Source organism: Oppia nitens, unplaced genomic scaffold (assembly GCF_028296485.1).
Source record: "Oppia nitens isolate AA-2021 unplaced genomic scaffold, nextdenovo-longstitch-racon4-pilon3 scaffold20_pilon_pilon_pilon, whole genome shotgun sequence".
In the NCBI taxonomy this organism is placed as follows: Eukaryota; Metazoa; Arthropoda; class Arachnida; order Sarcoptiformes; family Oppiidae; genus Oppia; species Oppia nitens.
Window position 1 is genome coordinate 1,523,354 of NW_026533200.1, and position 21,129 is coordinate 1,544,482.

At 20.2% G+C, this 21,129-nt stretch overlaps 2 protein-coding genes across 2 annotated transcripts; both read right to left on the minus strand.

The window, feature by feature from the left end:
- Nucleotides 1–3,881: 3,881 nt before the first annotated feature.
- LOC128953165 (uncharacterized) lies at nucleotides 3,882–4,903 on the minus strand. Its single transcript, XM_054298640.1, has 2 exons — nucleotides 4,852–4,903; nucleotides 3,882–4,495 (listed from the first exon to the last, which is right to left on the minus strand). The coding sequence occupies exons 1-2, from the start codon at nucleotides 4,901–4,903 to the stop codon at nucleotides 3,882–3,884; spliced, it is 666 nt and encodes a 221-aa protein (XP_054154615.1).
- Nucleotides 4,904–15,977: 11,074 nt separating this feature from the next.
- On the minus strand, nucleotides 15,978–21,017 carry LOC128953166 (cytochrome P450 3A6-like). Its single transcript, XM_054298641.1, has 7 exons — nucleotides 20,967–21,017; nucleotides 18,428–18,547; nucleotides 18,077–18,315; nucleotides 17,813–18,012; nucleotides 17,590–17,756; nucleotides 16,773–17,183; nucleotides 15,978–15,983 (listed from the first exon to the last, which is right to left on the minus strand). Exons 1-7 carry the CDS (start codon nucleotides 21,015–21,017, stop codon nucleotides 15,978–15,980), a joined length of 1,194 nt encoding a protein of 397 aa, XP_054154616.1.
- Between the last annotated feature and the right edge of the window lie 112 nt (nucleotides 21,018–21,129).

The following is a 21,129-nucleotide window of genomic DNA, read 5'->3' on the forward strand; positions in this document are numbered from 1 at the left end:
TCTAATATTATTTAAATAAGAAATATAATTAATAATTTAAATTAAAAGTACTATTATAAAGTAATAATAAATAATTTATATAAATACTGTATCTATAAACAGGTTTAGGGATTAATAATTAAAGTTATATTTAAATGAAAAGTTATATCCATTTCCCTAAACAGGTATTTGACTGACTGTTTGTTTGGTGTGTGCTTTGAATAAGTCATATAAAAGACAAAACTCATTATGTTATATGAAAGTAATCGCCATTTTAATCAATTATTGAAGACATTCAACAAACAGCACATTTGAATATGAATTTAAATCAATTAATTCAATTGAAATCATTAGCAAATAGTTTGCAACAAATTAGTGATAAATTTTGTAAAATATATCAATCGATTAAATGTGAAAATGTATTGAATTTATCAGCGAATTGTAATTCATTGAAAATTACTGATTATATGATCAACGATTGTGACATCAATTTTGTCAACAATAAGACACGTGTGAATAACAATAACATGCAATACAAGTGCTTTTGGCCTAAATGTCGGTTTAAAACAACTAATGATAATAACTTACAAACACATCAATTAAGACATTTAGATTATAAGCAATTCAAATGTGATTTTAATGATGATTGCAATCAAACTTTTGTTTGTAAATATGGTCTTCAATTGCATAAAAATACTAATCATTTAAATATTAAATATATTTGTAATTATAGTAATTGTAATAAAACATTTTTAAGTAAAATCGGTTTACAACATCATAAATATGCTAAACATTCAAATATACGATATATTTGTGATATCATTGATTGCGGCAAAAAGTTTACACATAAATCATCATTGAAAAAGCATAAAATGATTGTTCATCTAAAATGCAAACCATTCAAATGTAATGTCGATTATTGCGATAAAACATTTGCAACAAAATATGAATTAAATTGCCATAAAAGACTACATATAAGTGAAAAACGATACAAATGTTTAGTTAAGGATTGTTTGAAAACATTTACAACAAATCATTGTTTACGTCGACACCAATCATTGGATCATTCAATTGAACCAAAATTCAAATGTGATTATAAAGATTGTGGCAAAACATTTAGTATTTCCGCACATTTAAAACAACACCGAAATATTGTACATTTTTTAAAGCAAATTTAAATAATTGTGTCAAAACTTTTTTTTTAATATATAAATCAATGTTAAATAAACATCAATTGACTTTACATATATAGTTAATACCTATTATATGATATTAAAATTAGTTTTATCTTAATTAAGTTAGATTTAAGTTAGATCTTAATTAAGACTTATTTAAACACATATATAAAAAATTAAACAATTATTTCTAAAATTATTAATTCATTGATAACATACTATTGCACTGTTTGTTGAGCTGATCCGTGAACTCATACCTATACCTGACTGACCCGACAATTACTGTTAACCGTCTCATTGCTGTATAAAAGTTATGTCAATTGTTTTACCGGATGTTTTACCCGATATTGTTGTTTATAAAAAAAAACATAAAGTAAATACATTATTATTGCAAACTATATAACTATACTAATAAAATATGATAAATAAACAATAATTATTATAATTACAATTATATGTGTCATTAATAATGTTTATTTTTATGATTAATTTTATTTTATAAATATTATAATTTTTTTAAGTAATAATTTATTAAATACTAAGAAAAGATAATATAGATTACATCATTATTAACATTAAATTTTTTTATTATAAGTTTCAATGTTGTTTAAATAACTTATTATATAAATTATTAGTAATATTATTAGTATTTTACCAAAAAACATAGTAACTGTAATATTGTAACCAATTTTAATGATTAATAAAAAATTGTATACATTTCCTGTAAAAAACACGTATTGATAACAACAACACGCGTTTCACGTGTTTTTGGCCTAAATGTCAGTTTAAAGCTATTTACGAAACTTACTTACATTTAAATCATAATTTTTTAATTTAAATTCAATATAATGTATGTTTAATTATAAACAATTATATCTAAAATATTAGATCAAAACTAAAACATTTAAACATAATGCTTTAAACAGGTTTAAGGATTAATATTATTGATTAAGTTATTGATATATTTATATGAAAAGGTATATCCATTTCCCTAAAAACAGGTATTTGACTGACTGTTTGTTTGGTGTGTGCTTTGAATTTATTAAATTTTAATACACAAATATTATAATTAATCTTATATTCTAACATTTTATAATTATGTTAAATAAAATATTTCTATATATAGTAATTTTTAATATTAAAACATATTAATTTTATAAGTTTATTATAATATTTAATTGGCAATAATGATTAATAATTAATATTATAAAAAATAGATTCAATTGTTCTTTTATTTTATTTGCTTAAAATTTTTGTTGAACTTATATCTAATAAATTTATCATTAGTAAACTGTCAAACTTTCATTAGTAGAGTCGGATTAAGATGTCATAGAAATGCCAAACATTTTAATCGAAAATTTATTTGCGATATCAATGATTGCGTGAAAACATTTCGACAAAAACAAACATTAAATAGACATAAATTAGTTTATCATTTAAAACAAAAATATTTTAAATGTAATCACGACTATTGTGATAAAACATTTGCTGTAAAAAATCAGTTAAATAAACATAAATCAATACATTTGAGTGAAAAACGATTCAAGTGTTCAGTAAACCAATGTTTGAAAATATTTACAACAAATCATTGTTTACGTCAACATAAATCATAGATCATTCAATTGAACCCGAATTCAAATGTGATTACAATGATTGCGGCAAAACATTTGTTTTTCATATTTGAAACAACACCGACTTATTGTACAATTTTCGGGTATTATATCAAACAAATACAAATGCGATGTCAATGATTGCGACAAAATTTATTCATATAAATCCTCATTAAAAGCACATCAATTGTCTGTACATAAAAAAAATCCAGTGATTTATTAAATTAATTTTTTAAAAATGTTTTTCAAAATTATTCATTGAATTTATATTTACAAATCATAAGTGACTGAAATATTGTTTATTTGAATACATTATTTTTAAAACAAATTCAAATTTTAAAATAAATATTTTCAATAATTAATTATCAAATGATTTATATATTTATTTAGCAAAATTCATAATTTATATTTTACTTATAATTGTTATATAAAATTATTAATATATGTTTTATTTGAATATATTTTTTTTAATTAAATAAAATTATAATATCAAAAAAAAATATTGTATACTAAAAGATTGTAAATGTAAATCAAATTTATTACTATACAATTAGATTAACAAAAAAAATAAATTATTTTAATTATTAAAAAAAAATTTATTGTAAATATTATATTTCAAAACAAATATTATTTTTTGAAAATTAATTAATATCAATTAAACAAGTATTATTTTTTTCAAATAATTAAAATTAAATTATAATTTTCAATTAAAAAACAAATAGATAAACTTTTTTAAAATTACAAATATAGTTTTTATACTAATATACATTATTTATTTTTTTTGGTAACTAAATACTACTATTACTACTACTAACAATTGATTAATATTAATAAATAAGCATTTTTAAAAAATTATTAACAAAATTATAATTATTAATTATTATTATTATTTAAACAATTAATTAATATTAATAAATAAGTATTTTTTTTGAAAAAATAATTAACAAAATTAAAAATATAATTTTATTTAATTTTCATAAACAACAAAAAAAAACAGATAGCTTAGATAATAATGCACTTTAAGTAATTTTTTTAAAAAAAAAAAATTTAGATTACAAAATATATTAATATACAATTTTTATACTACTGTTACTAACCAACTGTCCTAAAAAACAAACTAACTTTTAAATATACCATCAATTTGTTTCATAGTATCCACCCATTTCTGGTCAAACTGTTTGACCGTATCGGCTACTGCCGGTGCCTTCAAATTAGGCAATTGTTTTTTCAATACATCATCAACGGAGCGGCCAATTTGGCCGAAAAAGTCGACAATTACGGGTAAAAATTTTGTAGCCCTATCCTCCGGATTTAGCATCGGTCCAATCATACCGGATAGGCCTACCAGTGCCGAACTAATTGTCTGACTATACAGTGATTGTCGGGGTCGGGTCTGGCCCTTGACTAACGGTCCGAATTTCGTATGTATATCAATGGCCAACTGATTCAACAGTGTAGCCGCTTGACTGACTTTTTTGACTACCGGTTTGTTGATCAGTGTTTGGCCGTAGCTGTTCATAGCACGGGCCAAATCGGTAGCCAATTGACCGAAATCCTGGTCGACCATAAACGGTACGTCCCCGGCCTGATCGGTGGCCGCTTCATTGAAAAACTTGTTCAACGTTTCCGATAAACCTTGTAATTGTGGCCTAAATTTGTCGCCAATTGATTGAAAGCCATGAGTCGACAATAGTTTATAGATATCATAGGAGGAGACGACATCTGTATGGGCTATATATAGAGGACAGGTATGTATAAAAAAAATATTTAATGATAAGTTTAATGTGTGTGTGTGTGTGTGTGTGTGTGTGTGTGTGTGTGTGTGTGTGTGTGTGTGTGTGTGTGTGTGTTTGTGTGTGTGTGTGTAATATATTAATAGTTAAGTTATTGATTTATAAATAGTTAAGTTATATTTATTAATAGTTAAATTATATTTATTAATATTTAAGTTATATTTATTAATAGTTAAGTTATATTTATTAATAGTTAAGTTATATTTATTAATAGTTATGTTATATTTATTAATAGTTAAATTATTGATTTATTAATAGTTAAGTTATTGATTTAATAATCATAATAATAATTACCATTAATAGTAGTGGTCAGTAGTGTTAATTGCATAATAAATGCTAATAGCATTAATTTAGCTAGTTGATTTTTCATAATGATGATCAATAATAGTTTTAAAAAAATGGATCAAGTTAAACTATTAATTATTATATTTTTTTTAAATAAAAACTTATAGTATTATTAATAATATTTATTAATACAGTATTATTTAGTATATAATAGTTATGTTATATTACAGTATAAATATATTTTTAAAATTTTTTTTAGCTCTTTATATACTTTTTTTTAGAAAAATTATGATTTGCATATAATTATCGGTATTTTTTTGATAGAAATAATTTATATTATAATTTAGACATTAATTGATTTGTTTTTATTTTCAATTAAAGATTGTCGTCATATACAGTATTATAATTAATATTACAATACATTAGATAATACTGTAATAATTATTATTACACGTAAAGATATTTAATATTTTTAAAAATATGTAAAATCATTATAACATTTTACGTCAATTTTTTTTATATTTTACTTTTCATTAAGATTTTTTAACATTTTAATTATTATTATTATTATTATTATTATTATTATTATTATTATTATTATTATTATTATTAACATTACAATACATTTAGATAATCCGATAAATACCTTAATGTATATAATATATTATAAAATCATTATCAAGTTTACGTCAATTTAATAATAATTTTTTTGCATGTATTTTACTTTTTAATTAAATAATAATTTTTTTTGCTGTAATTATAATAGTAGTAGTAGTTGTTGTAATAAAATTATCTAGATAATTATTAATTAATAATAATGTTAATTTATACTTATTTTATTAATTTATAGTAAAATTAAAACTATTGGATTAAAAACTAAATATTTTTAAACAATAATTATCTGATATTAGTATTTAAAATTAAAAAAAAAATATTTTCAACATTTTTTTCATACTTTTATTATTATTAGAAAAATATGACAGCAATTCAGTTAAATATTTTAATTTTTTTTTCATAAATAATTTATGTTATAATTTAGACTTTAATTATAATGTATTTATTTTGTTGTTGAAAAAAAATATTGTTATATTATTTACAATTATTATTATTACTATTACTACTACTATTACATTACATTAGATAATAAATTATTTAATACGAAAAATATTTTAATGTATATAATATATTGTTTTTTTTCTTTAAAAAAATCATTATCACGTTTACGTCAATTTATAATGAATTTGTTTTTTTTAATATTATTATTATTATTTTACATTTCATCAACAAAAAAAATTTTTAACATTTTAACATTACTGTACATTAAGTACATGTAATTTTTATAACAAAATTAAAAAAAAATTCAATCAATTAAAAATTTATAGTTTATTATTATTTTTTTAATTAATAATAAATAAAATTACAATAATTATAAACCCAAATTATAAAAACAAAATTTAGAAACTAAACGAAAATAACTTAATTTAGTTAATATTACAAACAAATAAATGTATTTTTTTAACAAAATTTTATTAAAACAAATAATTAACTATAAATTCAACTTAAAAAACTACAAATTAACTATCTTATTAAAATAATTAACTAGATGATTTTTGTTGTTGTTATTGTTAAAGTACGTACAGTATATTAGCTAAAATTACTAGTAGTAGTATTATTATTATTAGTAGTAGTAGTACCCTGGGTCCTTTTTTTAAAGTAATGTATAAAAATAATTATCTAAAAAAAAAAGTTTATAATTTTAAAATTATATATAAAATCCTTATAATGTATCGTTGATTTTTGACATATTTATTAATTTAAAATATTTTTGTTATACTAATTATTGAAAAAAAATTATCATAAAATTATTAATTATTTTTGTTGTTGTGTTAAAGTAGTACAATATAATAGATATAATTACTAGTATTATTATTATTATGATTACCCTGGATCCCTAAAAAAATAAAATTATTACAAAAAAAAACACTAAGCTTTGAATATACTGTCAATTTGTTTCATAGTATTAACCCATTGTGGGTCAAACTTTAGGACATCACTGTCTACCGTTCCCTTTAATTTAGGCAATTGTTGTCTAAATACTTCATCCGATGCGCGGCCAATGTCAGTGAAAAACTCGATAATTACGGGTAAAAATTTTTTGGCACTTTCCTCGGGTGTAAACATTTTGCCGATAGTACCGGCCAGACCAACAATCGTAACGGTAATCACTGGATTGTATACAGATTTACCCGGTCTGGTCTTACCCGAAACTAGTGGACCGAATTGCGTATGAATATCAGTGGCCAACTGTTTCAACAGTTGGGCCGCTTGATTGACTTTGTTGATCATCGACGGGTTGGTCATTGTTTTGCCGTAGGCAGTCATAGCCGATAATAAATCAGCGGCCAATTGACCGAAATCATTGTCAATCAAAAACGGTACATCGGATGGCGGGTCGGCGGCTGCGTCCTTGAAAAACTTGTTCAACGTATCCGATAGTGACTGTAATTGTGGCTTAAGTTTATCGTCAATGAATTGAAAGCCATGACTGGACAACATTTTATAGATATCAAACTGGACGATATCGGCGGCTTTGGAGGAGGACAGGTAGGTTTTTTTTGGGGGGGGACAGTCATAAAAAAAATTATTATTATTATATATATAATAAGTTTAATGTATTGTATATATATATATATAGATATATAGGTATATTATTAATAAATCTACAACAGGTTATAGATATCAATGTTGACCAAATTGACGGCTGGAGGACAGGTAGGTTTTTTTATGGATAGTTAGTAAATAATTATTATATATTGATATATATATATAATAAGTTTAATTAATGTATATACAGATATATTATTAAATAATTAAAAGTTATAATTCATAATAATAATAATAGTTAGCATTAGTAGTGGTTATAGTCATTGATAACTGCATGATAAATGCCAATAGAAACAGTTTAGCTAGCTGATTTTTCATTATGTACTGTAAATGATCTAGTCAACTAATTAATTAATTAATTTTATTTATATATAATATACACTAACTAATTGATAAAAAAAAACTATTGATAGTTATACTGTAACTATCAATATTAGTATACAATAGTTAGTTATATATGTGATGTTAATATAAGATTGTTTTTTATTGCTCTTTATATACTTTTTTTTTTAAAAAAAATAAATAAATATGATTTACATACAAAATATTTTAATGTTACAAATAATTTATGTTATAATTTTGACATTTAATTGTTTTTGTATATAAGTTTATAAGATTTTCGTCATAAAATTGTTAGTATTATAATTACAATATACAGTATATTAGATAATAAATTATTTAATACGTAAAATACCTATAAAAATATGTAAAATCATTATCATGTTTACATAAATTTTAGTCAACTTTAATAAAAAATTTACATTTTTATCAATACTTTTCTAGCATTATCAATACAATTAGGTGCAAATTTTTTTATAAAATATTTTTTAAAATTAATTATTCAATTTATTTATTAAACATTTTTTTTATTAAAATGAGTTAACAACTAACAGTTAATATTATTTTTTATATTTTTTGTATAAATAATTTTTTTTTAAATTATTAAATTAAATAAAATTTATAGTTTAATATTTCTATTAGTAATTTTTTTTTAAAAAGTATATTAATTATAATTGTTATATAATTAATTCAAACAATTGTTGCATAGTTTAAATATATAAATTAATGTTATAATTATAATTATCAAATTAATGTAATACTAGTAAAATAAAAATTTCTATTATTATAATTAAAACCACTATTGCTATACCACTAGTTTATACTGTAGTTATATTATATAATATAAAATAAAATTAACATTAAATACAATATTTATTATAACAATTACTATATATTGATTTTATTAATTTTATACAAATACAATGTAATTATTTATTTTTTTGCAAATTTAATAACAAATAATTAATTTTATTAATTAACATTGATAAAATACTGTAAATAAATTAATAAACAAAAATTAAATTATTAATATTTAAGTTACAGTTAAAATATCAAAACTTAACTTTAATTAATTAATTATTATTTACTTTATTTGATAATTTAGATGATATCTATATACAGTATTATTATTTTTATTATAAGTATAGATTATAAATTATTTATAAAGTATAAAAAAATTAAAACTATTAAAAATAATTTTTTATAAAATCAGTTAAAATTATTTTTTATTTGTTTAACAATACTTGTATTTTGTAATAATTTTATTTTAATGAATTTTTCTTAAATGAAAATTCATTGATTACTTTATAATATTTATTTTTTCCCCATTTATTATCTTATTTTTTCAAATTTTAAGTTTTACTGTTTATTATTAAATAATAATAATAACAACAATATAAGTAAACTATAATAAAACTCTATTAATTTTTTTTTATATATTTTTCTATTAATTAAGTTAATTTTATTTGTTAACTAATTTTTTAATAAACAAATGTTGAATAAATAAATTGAATAATTAACTAAAAAAATATTATTTAAAAAATTTATACCTAATTGTGTTGAAATGCTAGAAAATTATAATTTAATATAAATAATACGTAAAATTTACGTAAAAGTGATAATGATTTTACATATTTTAAAAAGTATTTTTTTGTATTAAATAATATATTATCTAATATACTGTATTGTAATAATAAAATTATCATATTATATGACGACAATCTAATAAAGTTATATAAAAAAAAACAATTAAATGTCAAAATTATAACATAAATTATTTGTAACATTAAAATACCGATTAAAATATTTATATGGAAATCATATTTTTCGCTAAAAAAAAGTATATAAAAAGCACCAAAAAAAATCTTATATTTACATCACATATATAACTATTGTATACTAATATTTATAGTTACAGTATAACTATCAATTAGTTTTATCAATTAGTTAGTGTACAGTTAGTATTAATAATAATATTATAAATTTTTAAAAAAATATATATATTTAAAATTATTAATTAATTAGTAAACTAGATCATTTACATAATGAAAAATCAACTAGCTAAACTGTTTCTATTGGCATTTATCATGCAGTTATCAATGACTATCACCACTACTAATGGTTTGTATTATTATTATGAAATATAACTTTTAATTATTTAATAATACAATATACCTGTATATATAAATTTACATTAAATTTATTATATATATATCAATATAATATATAATAATATTTTTTTATAACTGTCCCCAAAAAAAACCTACCTGTCCTCTAGCCGTCAATTTAGTCCATTTTGATATCTATAAACTGTTGTCGATTCACGGCTTTCAGTCGATTGGCGACAAATTTAAGCCAAAATTACAGACTCTGTCCGATACGTTCAACAAGTTTTTCACGGACGCAGCCGTCGACCCGCCATCGGATGTACCGTTTTTGGTCAACAATGATTTCGGTCAATTGGCCAGAGCTTTATCGTCGGCAATGACTGCCTACGGCAAAACAATGACCGATCCGGCGGTGGCCAAAAAAGTCAATCAAGCGGCCGTACTGTTGCAACAGTTGGCCACTGATATTAAATTGCAATTCGGACCACTAGTTTCGGGTAGGAACCGATCGGTTAATACATTGTACAGTCCATTGATTACCGATGCTTGTGTTGATCTATCCGATACTATCGGGAAAATGTTGACACCCGAGGAAAGTGCCAAAAAATTTTTGCCCGTAATTATTGAGTTTTTCGAGGATATTGGCCGAGCAGTGGATGAAGTATTGAGACAACAATTGCCTAATTTGAAGGCACCGGTAGACAGAGTGGTCCAAAAGTTTGACCAAACATGGATTAATACTATGAAACAAATTGGCGGTATATTCAAAGTTTAGTGTTTAGTTTTTTTTTAATTTAGGGATACCCAGGGTACTACTAATAATATTAATAATAATTAGAATACTTATAATTATATACTATACGTACTTTAATAATAACAAAAATCATCTAGTTAATTAATTTATTTTTTAATGATAATTTCTAATAATTAATCATAAAAATATCTAATTAATGTTAAATTAATTTTAAAATTATATACTATATAAGGATTTTTACAAAATATTTTTAAATTATAGCCTTTAGATAATTATTTGTAACATTAAAAATACCGTTTTGTACATTATTTTAACAGATTTTTAAAAAATAAAATAAATTTGATTAAAATTATTTCAAATTAATAACTGAAACTATTTTTTTTGTTGAATAATATAATAAATATATTCAATATTTTTTTCAACATTAAATAATTTGAATATTTTAGTTACAATTATAATATTATAGCTTTAATGTAATTATTTATTTAGATGATATACATATTATTAGTTAATTTTTTAAAAATAAAAAGTATAAAAATATTAAAACTATTGATTTTTTATTTGTTGATCAATACTTGTATTTTGTAATAATTTTTTTTTAAAAAATTATTTTTCTTAAAATTAATTAAATTCAATATTTGCAAATGTTGCAAATTTTTTTAAATGTTAAGTAATAATTGTAATATATATATATATCAAAATCCAAAATTATCAAATAATTTTTATTCATAAAAAATAATAGAGTTTTATTATAGTTTACTTATATTGTTGTTATTATTATTATTATTTAATAATAAACAGTAAAACTTAAAATTAGAAAATAATAAGATAATAAATGGGAAAAAATAAATACTATTTAGTAATCAATGAATTATTAAATTTTAATAAAAATTAATTAAAATAAAATTATTACTAAATACAAGTATTGATAAACAAATAAAAAATAATTTTAACTGATTTTATAAAAAAAAAATTTTAATAGTTTTTATTTTTCTATACTTTATAAATACTTTATAATCTATACTTATAATGATAATAATAATAATATATAGATATCATCTAAATTATCAAATAAAGTAAATAATAATTAATTAATTAAAGTTTTGATATTTTAACTGTAACTTAAATATTAATAATTTAATTTTTGTGTATTAATTTATTTACAGTATTTTATCAATGTTAATTAATAAAATTAATTATTTGTTATTAAATTTGCAAAAAAATAAATAATTACATTGTATTTGTATAAAATTAATAAAATCAATATATAGTAATTGTTATAATAAATATTGTATTTAATGTTAATTTTATTTTATATTATATAATATAACTACAGTATAAACTAGTGGTATAGCAATAGTGGTTTTAATTATTATAATAGAAATTTTTATTTTACTAGTATTACATTAATTTGATAATTATAATTATAACATTAATTTATATATTTAAACTATGCAACAATTGTTTGAATTAATTATTTAACAATTATAATTAATATACTTTTTTTAAAAAAATTACTAATAGAAATATTAAACTATAAATTTTATTTAATTTAATAATTTAAAAAAAATTATTTATACAAAAAATATAAAAAATAATATTAACTGTTAGTTGTTAACTCATTTTAATAAAAAAAATGTTTAATAAATAAATTGAATAATTAATTTTAAAAAATATTTTATAAAAAAATTTGCACCTAATTGTGTTGAAATGCTAGAAAAGTATTGATAAAAATGTAAATTTTAATTAAACGTTGACTAAAATTTTACGTAAACATGATAATGATTTTACATATTTTTATAGGTATTTTACGTATTAAATAATTTATTATATAATATACTTTACAGTAATAATAATATTAATAATTATATGACGAAAATCTTATAAACTTATATACATAACAATTAAATGTCAAAATTATAACATAAATTATTTGTAACATTAAAATACCGATTAAAATATTTATTATGTAAATCATCGGTCAATAATATCATCTAGTTAATTATTTTTAATGATAATTTTTATTATAATTACTTAAAAAATATCTAATTAATGTTAAATTAATTTTTATGTTAATATACTATAAGGATTTTTACAAAAATCTTTTAAATTATAATCTTTAAATAATTATTTGTAATATTAAAATACCGTTTTTATACATTATTTTAACAGATTTAAAAAAAATAAATTTGTAAAATAATTATTTCAAATTAATAACTGAAACTATTTTTTTGTTGAATAATATAATAAATACTTTCAATATTTTTTTCAACATTAAATAATTTGAATATTTTAATTAAAATATCATAAGTTTACTGTAATTAATTATTTTAGATGATATACATATTAATAGTTGATTTTTTAAAAAAATATAAAATATTAAAATATTAAAACTATTATTTTTTATTTGTTGATCAATAATTGTATTTTGTAATAATTTTTTTTAAAAATTTATTTTTCTTAAAATTAATTAAATTCAATGTTTACTGTACAGTTACAATAAATAGTTTTTAATTTTGTTTTTCATTAATTATCTTATTGTTTTCTAATTTTAAGTTTTACTGTTTAATAATGTTAAATAATAATATAAGAAAACTATAATAATTTCATAAAATTTTTTATGAATATAAATTATTTTTTTTAAAAAAGTATATTATAGTAATATTGTAGTTATAATAAATACTGTATTTTAAGTTTATATTATTTTAAATTATAATAATATAACCGTAAACTAGTGGTATAACAATAAGGTTTTAATTATTATAATGAAAATTTTGTTTTACTAGTATTTTATTAATTTTATAATTATAATTATAATATTAATTTATATATTTAAACTATGCAACAATTGTTTGAATTAATTATATAACAATTATAATTAATATGCTTTTTTAAAACTACTAATAAAACAATATTAAAGTATAATTTAATCTATTTAATTTAATAATTTTTAAATAATATTTATACAATAAATATTTAAAAAATGATGCTAATTTTGTTTGTTAACTAATTTTTTAATAAAAAAATAATACTAATAATACTAATACTAATAATAATAATAAATATATTGAATAATTAATTAAAAAAAATATTATTTAAAAAATTTACACCTAATTGTAATGAAAATGCTAGAAAAGTATTGATAAAAATGAAAATTTTAATTAAACGTTGACTAAAATTTTACGTAAACCTTAATAATGATTTTACATATTTGTAAAAAGTATTTTACGTATTAAATAATTTATTATCTAATATATTGTCTGTAATGTAATTATAATATTAACAATTTTATGACGACTATCTTTTTTAATGTTATAAAAAAAACAATTTAATGTCAAAATTATAACATAAATTATTTGTAATATTAAAATACTGATTAAAATATTTGATATGTAAATCATATTTTTGAGAAAAAATAAGTATATAAAGAGCATAAAAACAATTTTATATTAACATCATATATATATATATATATATATATATATATATAACTATTGTATACTAATATTTAGTTACAATATAACTATCAATTAGTTTTTTTTATATAAATTAGTTTAGTGTACAGTGAGTATTATTAGGTAATACTTAAAATAATAAATTAATTAAATTATTAGTAGTATTAATAATACTATAACTTTAAAAAATATATATTTAAAATAATTAATTAATAAATTAATTTTGTTAACTAGATCATTTACATAATGAAAAATCAACTAGCTAAACTGTTTCTATTGGCATTTATCATGCAGTTATCAATGACTACCACCACTACTAATGGTAACTATTATTATTATGAAATATAACTTTTTAATTATTTATTAATAATATATCTGTATATATATATACAATACATTAAACTTATTATATATATATCAATATTTAATAATTATTAACTAACTTTCCACAAAAAACCTACCTGTCCTCCAGCCATCAATTTGGTCCACTTTGATATCTATAAACTATTATGAAATATAACTTTTAATTATTTACCTGTATACATACATTAAACTTATTATATATATATATATATATAATAATTTTTTTACTAACTGTCCCATCAAACCTACCTGTCCTCCTAGCCGCCGATATTGTCCAGTTTGATCTCTATAAAATGTTGTCCAATCACGGCTTTCAATTCATTGACGATAAACTTAAGCCACAATTACAGTCACTATCGGATACGTTGAACAAGTTTTTCAAGGACGCAGCCGCCGACCCGCCATCGGACGTACCGTTTTTGATTGACAATGACTTCGGTCAATTGGCCGCAGCCTTATTATCGGCTATGACTGCCTACGGCAAAACAATGACCGACCCGTCGATGATCAACAAAGTCAATCAAGCGGCCGGACTGTTGAAACAGTTGGCCACTGATATTCATACGCAATTCGGTCCACTAGTTTCGGGTAAGACCCGACCGGGTAAATCTGTATACAATCCAGTGATTACCGATGCTTGTGTTGGTCTGGCCGGTACTATCGGCAAAATGTTTACACCGGAGGAAAGTGCTAAAAAATTTTTACCCGTAATTGTCGACTTTTATACTGATATTGGCCGAGCAGTGGATGAAGTATTTAGACAACAATTGCCTAAATTGAAGGGAACGGTAGACAGTGATGTCCTAAAGTTTGATCCAAATTGGGTTAATACTATGAAACAAATTGACAGTATATTCAAAGCTTAGTGTTTTTTTTTTGGTAATAATTTTATTTTTTTTAAGGATCCAGGGTAATCGTAATAATCATAATAATAATTTTAATAATCATAATAATAATACTAGTAATTTTTGTCTAATATATTGTACTACTTTAACACAACAACAACAACAACAACAAAAATCAGCTAGTTAATAATTAATTTTTTTATGATAATTTTTATAATAATTAATATAACAAAAATATTTTAAATTAATAAAATATATCAAAAATCAAAAATAAATATATTATATGGATTTTATATATAATTTTAAAATTACTAAAACTAAAAATACTTTTGTTAAAAATTATAAATATGTAAAATAATTATTTTAAATGAATCAATGAAACTAATATTTTTTTCAATAACTATAAATTAAAATTACATTTAAAACTGACTCAAAATTAATTATTAGTTACAGTTTATAAATAAACTTATATTTTTACATTACATTATTTATTATTATTATTATTATTTATTAAAAATTATTGTTTTATAATTTTCTCATTAAAACAAAAATATATGTTTTAATTAGTTGTAGTTTTGTAATTACAAACAAATTATTATTACAATTACTATTGCTATGAAATAAACAATAATTTGTATTTTCATAATTAAACAAAAATATATATACTATATATAATTTTAATTATTAATTTCAAATCAAATGTTAAAAATTCAATAATACAGTAATAATAATAATTATATCTAATGAATAAAATTTAACACAAAAAAAATTATGGAAAATTTGTGGCAGAAAAAAATTGATTAATTAAATTATTTTTGTAATTTTTTTTAGCACTCATTTGTGTTTATTTTTTTATTTTGTTTTTTTTCAAACGACCCGTTTTTCAACTCTAACCATCACTTGTTTGGGTGTTATAACTATCAAATTATCATAAAATTCAATGGATTTCTAAAAATTAGAATTAATAATAAAAAATTAATAATAATTAATAAAAAATTAATAATTAATAAAAAAAATAATAATTAATAAAAAATTAATAATTAATAAAAAAAATTAATAATTAATAAAAAAAATAATAATTAATAAAAAATTAATAATTAATAAAAAAATTAATAATTAATAAAAAAAATAATAATTAATAAAAAAATTAATAATTAATGAAAAAAATTAATAATAATTAATAAAACAAAAATTAATAATAACATAATACTAATAAAAATAAAAATTTTAAAAAATACTAATAAATTTTGTAAATAGTATTAATTTCTATTGTTATTATAATTATAAATTTGATGAAAATTATTTTTTTTAATAAAAAAATATCAACAACAAAAAAAACTACTATTAATATTATAGTAATTAATTTTATTACTATAGAAAGCTTATACAGTATATAGTATACCCCAGTATAGATGAACCGGTAGTTATGGACGGCATTGGCCAGTGCCAGTTTGGTTATCATATGAACCAATCGTATGCCCAGACAATTGCGAGGTCCGGCACCAAACGGCAGATAGACGTACGGGTCATGTTGGACATTATCGGCCAGAAATCGTTCGGGTAAATACTGATCCGGATCGGGAAAGTTGGCCTCGTCGTGTTGCATGGCATAGATAGGTATATGAATCAGTTGACCCTTACGTATTTGGATACTACCAGTGCCAGTGCTACCGCCGCCGCCGCCGCCGCCCAATGTATAGTCATCGCTAGCTTCGCGCTCGAGAAACGGTGCCGAAGGATATAGTCTCATAGTTTCCATAATAACTGCGTCCAAGTATTTCAGGGAATGTAGTATATCGTAGTCGTGGTCTGTCTGCCGGATGGATAGATAGATAGATATACAATATATATATATACCGATATATATATAGATATGCAGTATAAATATACGTCGATATAAATAATATACAGTATATATAGATATAGATATGCAGTATAAATATACATCGATATACATAATATACAGTAAATATAACATGAATACAGTATATATATATTGAATATTGATATACAGTATATATATATACGGGATATATATACCTATATATAATAGTATATATATATAGTATTATTATTTTAATACCTGTGCTGTTAGGAGGGTGGATAGGAGAGGGATCAGTATGTTTTTTGTCATTAATACATTGTATCTCCGATGCTTATGTAGTTTACTTTATTATACTGTATTATATTTGTGTAATTAAACAAAAAAAACTGTTTACCTCTTTGTTATGTTTGAAATAATTGTCGATTTCATTGTATAGTTTTTCCTGGACTACGGGATTCTTGGCCAACAAATAGGTAGTTATCGACAATACTGTAGCCGTAGTCTCATAGCCGGCAATAAACAAGAATACCGACTGAGCTATTAGTTCATCATTTGATAGACCTATTGATATATTATTTTTATTATTAAAAATTAAAAATTTTAAAAAAAATTCATACTTTTGTCCAAAGGGTTCATCGATTTGGACGATAACTCATTATAGCCATCAGTAATGTCTTCATCGGTGGTAATAATATCATCGGTTGTCTTAGTATTGGACATCGTGTCTAACATTAGCTGCAAAAAGTCGACCCGTTTTTGTTGTCGACTCATATTATTATTGTCGTTGTCGATGTCGTCGTCGACGGTCTTCAATGATCTTCAATGTAAAGTCATGGAAAAATTTCGTAACTTTTTCATCAAAAACTTTCAATTTCAACCACTTGGCCGCCGCGGGAGCCATAAATAAGGTCAACATTCTGAGATTGAGGTCACGGGAGAAAAATTTCTGTACATTTCGGATGATTGGGTTATACCTATCGAACAGGGCATCAACTTTGACACCGAAACTAATCTGAATTATGACTTCCATACTGTAGGCGCCGAACAATAGTTTCATATCCGACTCGTCCTCCTGTAGTCCCAGTGGTGACGACCCGTAGTATTGGCTGCTGAGGACACTCTACGGAGATTGTTGTCCATTGTTTCCACGCATTCATCGATCAATGGTATCATTAGTTTCAGTTTTCTTGTGGTAAATGTCGGCGACATCAGTGATCGGACAGATAGAGTACCGGACGGTTCAGATCATAGATACCGAAACATTTGCCGTACCGACGGTACAGATCCTGTTCCCATTTGTGTCCCGGTTTTGTTAGCCGAGTCCATAGGCCTACCGATGCTGTCTGGACGCCCTGTTTCTCCCAATAATTACATTTTGATAAATAATATCTTTTTTTTAAAAAAAGAAAAGATATTAAGAAACAAAAATTTAATAAATAATTTTAATTAAATTAAATTTATTAATTTAATATTAAATACTAGCTTTTATTTAAACCTATATTTAAATAACTGTTATAATAATACTAATACTAATAAATTATTAATAATTAAATCACTAAAAAAAATTATAATTAAATTTTTGTTAATTTTAAATAATAATAATAATAATAATAATAATAATAAAGTATTTTACTAATCTATTTATTTATAAACTTTAACTAAATAATTAGTTAATTAATTAAAAATCCCTCCCCCTCAAAAAAAATGATATAATTATTGTTATACTTTTTGAATAAATATTAAAAATTTAATTTTAATAAATTTAATAAGTTTTATTAACAGTAAATATTGATATAAGTTATATATATATATATATATCGTATATAGTATTTAAACTAAGATAAACTATTTTTAAATTACTTTTAAATAATTTTTATAATTACCTATAAATTGTATACAAAATTAATAATAAAATAGTAGTCAATTTAATCAGTATATGAGATACTAATGAATATAATAATTGTAACATTTTTGTTGGGATTTACAAAAAAATAAAATTTTATTTATTATATAAAAATTATTACTATTTTTAAACAAAATTGTTTTATTAAAGATTTAATAATAATTATAATTATTATTAATTTTTATCTGACAATCATTTTTTTGCGACAATTTTTATACTATTATAATGTAAAAAAGTTTTTTGTTTTAAAAAATAATATTACACTAAATAATACTTTTTTTATGATTATGATTATTATTATTATTATTAATTTATGATTTCCATATATTTATTGGTATTTTAATGTTACAAATAATTTATGCTATAATTTAGACATTAATTTTTTTTCTCTCTAAATATTATCGGCATATTATTTATTATTATTAGTAGTATTAGTAGTAGTATTTTAGATATAAAAAAATATAATTATTAATACAATAAATACTATTTTTTTAAAAATATGTAAAATCATTATCATGTTTACGTAGATTTAGTTTTTATTTTTTTTAATTTATTTATTTATTCAATCACTACTTTGAAAACATTTCCAATACAATTAGGTGCAAATATTTTATAATTATATATATATATAAATATTATAATTATTTATACAACAATATTATTATTGTAATTTAGAAATTAACATTACTTATCAATATACATATATATTGTATAAATTTTTATCTAAAAAAATTAATTAATTAAATAGTATATATAGTTTAATTTTCAAATATAGTTTAAAACAATTAATGTCTAAATTATAATATAAATTATTTGTAATATTAAAATACTGATGAAATAAATATTTTATTGTTAAACAAATTAAATATATCTCTAAATATATATATAAATATATATAATATCACATAACTATTGTAACTAATAACATTTAATTTTATAATAACTAGTACTGTAATATATTTAATATTATTTTTAATTAATAGTTAACTTGATCATTTTACTATTATTATAATAAATACTAATAGTATGTAAATGACTGTCCATTTTAATGTAAATTAAATGTATTTTATTACAGTATTATTAATATTATTATGTTATTTATTACACATTTATTCAAATATATTTATTTAATGCATATTTTTTTTTTAAAAAATAACAATATAGTATATAAATTATTAATAACTAGTTTATATATATATTTTTGAATAATAAATAATTTTTTTTAAAAAAAACGTAAATGAAAAAAAAATATAAAAGTTTTTTAAATTTCTAAAATTTTTAATTTTAGCATTGATATAATTATATTAGTAACTATAGTTTGATATAATTATTTATAGATTTCTCATTTAATTTAAGTAACTATTATTAATAAAATAAATTAAGACATCAAAAAACATTTGGTGTTATATTGTTTAATATATATGGATATAAACTTTCTTTAAGGATTAAAAATTAAATGTTATATTTATATGAAAAGTTATATCCATTTCCCTAAACTGGTATTTGATTGACTGTTTGTTTGGTGTTTGCTTTGAATGTTTAGATATAAAAGACAAAACATATTATTATATGTATAAATATATATATACTGTAAGTGATAACAATTATTGTGTACAACAATACATATTCAACAATACATTTGAATATGAATTTAAATCAAATAAATAAAATTATTTAAAAAATGATTAACAAATAATTAACAAACATAAACTTAATAATAATAAATTGTGTCAAACTGTGTTTGACTCAAACATATCTATTGAAACTTTTTTTTTTTTTTTGTATAATAATATTTAATAACAGTTAATGATATATAAATATTTATATGAAAAGGTATATCCAATTTCCTAAACAGGTATTTGACTGACTGTTTGTTTTGGTGTGTGCTCTGAATAAGTGATATATAAGACAAAACACATTATATGTTGAAAGTTATCGCCATTTTTGTTCAATTATTGTGAAGACATTCAACAAAACACATTTGAATATGAATTTAAATCAATTAATTCAATTGTGTGAAACATATGAATT

Bases quoted from the DNA above. Each gene is read 5' to 3' on its own strand.
- LOC128953166 (XM_054298641.1), bottom strand. From the start codon at position 21,017: ATGTGTTTTGTCTTATATATCACTTATTCAGAGCACACACCAAAACAA. The intron at 18,548-20,966 runs GTCAGTCAAATA...TGGGAGAAACAG, and splicing joins AGCACACACCAAAACAAACA to GGCGTCCAGACAGCATCGGT. The intron at 18,316-18,427 runs GTACTCTATCTG...CAATCTCCGTAG, and splicing joins TCTATGATCTGAACCGTCCG to AGTGTCCTCAGCAGCCAATA.
- LOC128953165 (XM_054298640.1), bottom strand. From the start codon at position 4,903: ATGCTATTAGCATTTATTATGCAATTAACACTACTGACCACTACTATT. The intron at 4,496-4,851 runs GTAATTATTATT...CTCTATATATAG, and splicing joins ACTGACCACTACTATTAATG to CCCATACAGATGTCGTCTCC.